Raw genomic sequence first — 4,227 nt, 5'->3', positions numbered from 1 at the left:
TGGACGAGGCGGTGCGTCGGGGTGGGATCTGATTGTGGGCGCACTAAGATGCAAAACCCACTGTGTGTGTGTGTGTGTGTGTGTGTGTGTGTGTGTGTGTGTGTGTGTGTTGGGAAGAGCTGTTTTTCAGATTTTTCTCATGTATCACTGGCAATGCATGTGAGATCTTTGTAAAACTCCACTACCTGCTGCCTATGTGCCGCATTTTGCACTGCTGACACAAGATTTTTCAAAGCGTGGTATGGATAATCGAGACAGAAAACAATTCGGTAAGTAAATAATCCCCACCACCTCATCAATAATCTGCAGTATAATGCAAGCAGCACGAGACGGGACAAATTGCCAGTGACCACTTTGGTGGACGTGTGCTGTGACTGCAGTGCCATCTTGTGGCCTTAGAGTGCACCTGAATGTAACATCTGTTCACAGCACTCATTCATTAAGCACCTAAAACAACGGAGTAATCTTGGCATTCAGAAATATGTGGGATTTTTTTTGTATGTTCTTCACCACCATGTAACAAATGTTTCCATTACACACTGATTACAAGACTGCATCAAAGACAGGATGAAACTATACATACCACAACCTTACTTCAAACAAAACTAGACTCTTTATGCAGTGATGCACTGCATACAAATGTATAAATAAAACATAGGAGCAGTGTCACAAGAAGTAGAAGAAGCATACACTGGTGGTCATATCAGCAGTCCCTTCAGACTGTGATGCTTATTACACAGTAGTAAATAACTGTTTGATACATTTAAAAAAAAGGAAAAAGACAAATTTGCTTTGTGTTAGTGGGGCAAAATGTGCTGATTGGGCATATTGCAGCACCAAAATAAGCGGTTTTCCCATACATGTATCATGTGTTATATAGCATGTATTATTTTAGATCCTCTCAGGGTTGGTATGACTGGCTGGTTTACATAGTTAGCTTTAGCTTATTTTTAAATCAGTCTCACTTTGACTTTGTCCATGTCTGGTTCATGTAGGCTCAACTATAGACTGAGAACAGTGCCAACATGTCGACACTTTAAAGGGACAGTACATCCAAAAATGAAAATTATATGACTATTTATGCATCTAGATTATTTTGATGTATATTGCTGAGTTTGAGATATTGGCTGTAGAAATGACTGCCTTTTATCAATTACAATTTAACTAGATAGCACTTTGATTTAACTGTCCCTTTCACATACATTAAGATACATGTATCTTTAAATGCATTATAGTACAAGTACAAATGTTTATGAGGATTTCAACATTTTCAATTATTCTGCCGTTCAAAATAGTCACAGAAGAGTTGTCGGACCTCCTCAGCGTGACTTTGGTCCATACTGGTTGAGACGAGCTGCTTGTGGCTGGGCTGAGGGCTCTCGGTCTCAGCCACTTCCAACTGCCACTCTGTCTTGAAGGCATCTCCATGGGACTCACACATGTTGTGTAAAATGCAGCAAGCTAGAATCATGGTGGGCACCACGTCCAGTCCACAGTCATTCCTCTTGCTCAGACACTGCCAGCGTGCCCTCAGCCTCAGCAGGGCCTCATCAGGTGCCTGCAGCGCTTTGGTGAGCCGCTGATTAAAGAGTCGCTGCTGCTCTGTCAGTGCTGTATGGCTTGCCCTCCTGCCCTTCTCCTCAGGATAGGCCTTCATTAGCCAGCTCTGGAGAGGGTAACAAGCTTCCCCCAGTAGCACATACCTAAACACAGCAGACGGTTCTCAATCAGTTACAGCACAGGAGGACCAGACATCCTAGAAGGACGCAGCAATGTAGTGTTTCAGCCCACAGTCAGCCAAACAAGACAAGGTGTATTGAAGATGTCCATTGTAAATATTCAAACATGTCTTAGAGAATCATAGGAACATTAACTGGTCTGAGGTTCGCTTAAGAGGCAGAGAATATAATCCAAAACCTGTGCAGAATCTGATGGCCACAATAAGGTTAATAATCTGGCACAAAACTGCAGTCTGTTAATGAAAAACGAAACAATCTAAGCAAGATATTCAACTGAATAGTGTTATTGCTGGAATACATCTGGACAGATGTGTGACTATTTTCTGAAAAATATTGTTGTTGTATAACTCTTGTTGTTAATGTTATGCTAATTGCAAGTTCCCTTAAATGCCTAAAAAACTGTACATACATCATGCTATTGGCCTGAGATGTATATAGCAGTATATTGTACACTGTTTGCTTTAAAACTGTTCATTTATAACTCTTTTTATTTTTGAAACTGTTTTGCACACTTTTGCCTTTTGCACTCTGTTCTTGTGAGCTGCCATGACAAGTGAATTTCCCCACTGTGGGATCAATAAAGTTCATCTTATATTATCTCATCTTAACTTTACCTGAGTGGTCTTCCCATGAAGACAGACGGTGAAGCAGGCGACATGCCACCTTCTGCAGCTGTGGCCCATAGCGATGAATTCTGTAAAATGTCAATTGGCTCCGTCCCACCAGGGAAACTGGCACATACATCCCAAAATTGCCCCCGACCACTAACAGCCACCTGAAACACCAAAAAAAAAACAAAAAAAAAAAACAGAAAGAGGCACAAAGTCTAAATCTGACCTTGGACAAGTCACAACTTTTATTTGCAGTAGCAACTCTACCTGAGACAGCACTGAGAGCCAGCCAGCAGGGTTGGCATAGTCAGACGTGTTGTTTGATGGGGTGATGATAGCTGTGTGGAGTGTTGTTATGGCGGCAACACAGTGAGGGAAGCCCCAGTGGGACAAAAAGAGCTGAGCTGAATCCTCCAGCTCTTGCTCATTGGGGGGGCCCAGGTAGATGGAGCTGAGGAGCGACACGATTGCGTGACACATGTCTCGAACACACCTGCACACGGTCGACTTTCCCACACCAAACAGGGTGCTGATGGTGCGATATTCAATGTTGGATGCCAGACGCCACAGAGCAACTGCTACACGTTTCTCCACTGGGAGCGCCAGGCGAAAGCTCGTGTCCTGGCGAGCCAGGCGGGGCCTCAGCTTGTCACAGAGGTAGAAGAACGTCTCACGGCTCATACGGAACTTATCCAGCCAATCAGACGGCTGGAATTCTGTCATCACCACCCGCTCCCACCAATCAGTGCTTGGAGTGGTGGTCCAGGGGCGTGTGCGGATACGGACATTGGAGCGGATGCCTCCTGCTATCATCATCTGGGGAAAAGAATGTCAGTTACAAAAGATGTTAAAACCATTGGCTCTGAGACTTTACTGAAACTATGACCCACTCATGTTCAAACTATCAGTAATGTACAAGTTTTTGGAAGGATCAATCTGCTTTTTCAAATTTCCAGGATTTTCCATGCTCTTTCTCTTAGAAGTGGGAAAATGTTATGTTGGTTTCTTTGATTGCAGCAATGAATATAAATGTTATTATACTTCTTTTATCCATAAATGTAAACATTCTAACTGCTTCGTGCTCTAGTTGGGGAAATTAACAACCATATATATCTAAAATTTGACTGCAGGACTTTTACTTGTAACAAAGTACTTTTACACTGTGGTATTATATTGCTACTTTTAGTAAAGCCAAGTAAAGAGTACGTCTTTGTTTACTAGAACAGGGTATAGCTGGTGTGGCGTGTTAATATAATATACAACACTAATAATTATGTATACTGCAGTAGGGTACCGACCATAAGCATCCTTCTCTGTCTCTGGAAGAAGTACTGCCGATGTCTGATGCGTCTCTGGATCTCATCACGTCTCTGAATGTTTGCGTTGTTGATGTCTCTCCTGCGCTTCAGCAGCATGTAAGTCATGAGGAACATGAAAGACCGCAGTTGCAAATCTTCCTCCATTTTGACAAGTTTAACCAGGAGCCAGCACGCGAGACGTCACCTTATTGTAATCAAAGTAGTTTAGTTTACAAAGCCGCTCATGGGTTGCGCCAGCTTCTGTCATTTCAACATTTTGTTGTTGGCTAGTCCAATGTACTTCCGGTTACTTCTTGTTTGTGTCTGGCTCCGTGTACCGTCAGAGCGGTGCTGCCCTCTAGTGGCTGAAACTAAGAAAAGCTTGATAAAGCGTTGTATTCTGGGATATTTTTTCCAGTGGTGGAGAATAAATGAAGTTTACTCAATTACATTACAATAAGCATTGTACTGTAGTACAATTTTGAGGTACTTGTACATAACTTGAGTAGTTCCATTTTAAGCTATACTTCTACTCCACTACATATTTTTTAAAAAGCCAGAGTGAGCATTAATTCAGTG

At 42.4% G+C, this 4,227-nt stretch overlaps 1 protein-coding gene across 1 annotated transcript; it reads right to left on the bottom strand.

Moving 5' to 3' along the window:
* Positions 1–472: 472 nt before the first annotated feature.
* LOC124071730 (putative nuclease HARBI1) lies at positions 473–3,972 on the bottom strand. Its single transcript, XM_046412538.1, has 4 exons — positions 3,649–3,972; positions 2,618–3,166; positions 2,354–2,514; positions 473–1,703 (listed from the first exon to the last, which is right to left on the bottom strand). Exons 1-4 carry the CDS (start codon positions 3,811–3,813, stop codon positions 1,271–1,273), a joined length of 1,308 nt encoding a protein of 435 aa, XP_046268494.1. The 5' UTR covers positions 3,814–3,972; the 3' UTR covers positions 473–1,270.
* Between the last annotated feature and the right edge of the window lie 255 nt (positions 3,973–4,227).

Source organism: Scatophagus argus, chromosome 15 (genome assembly GCF_020382885.2).
Source record: "Scatophagus argus isolate fScaArg1 chromosome 15, fScaArg1.pri, whole genome shotgun sequence".
Lineage (NCBI taxonomy): Eukaryota > Metazoa > Chordata > Actinopteri > Scatophagidae > Scatophagus > Scatophagus argus.
Note: the sequence above shows the minus strand (reverse complement) of the source record. Positions and strands in the feature narration are given on the sequence as shown.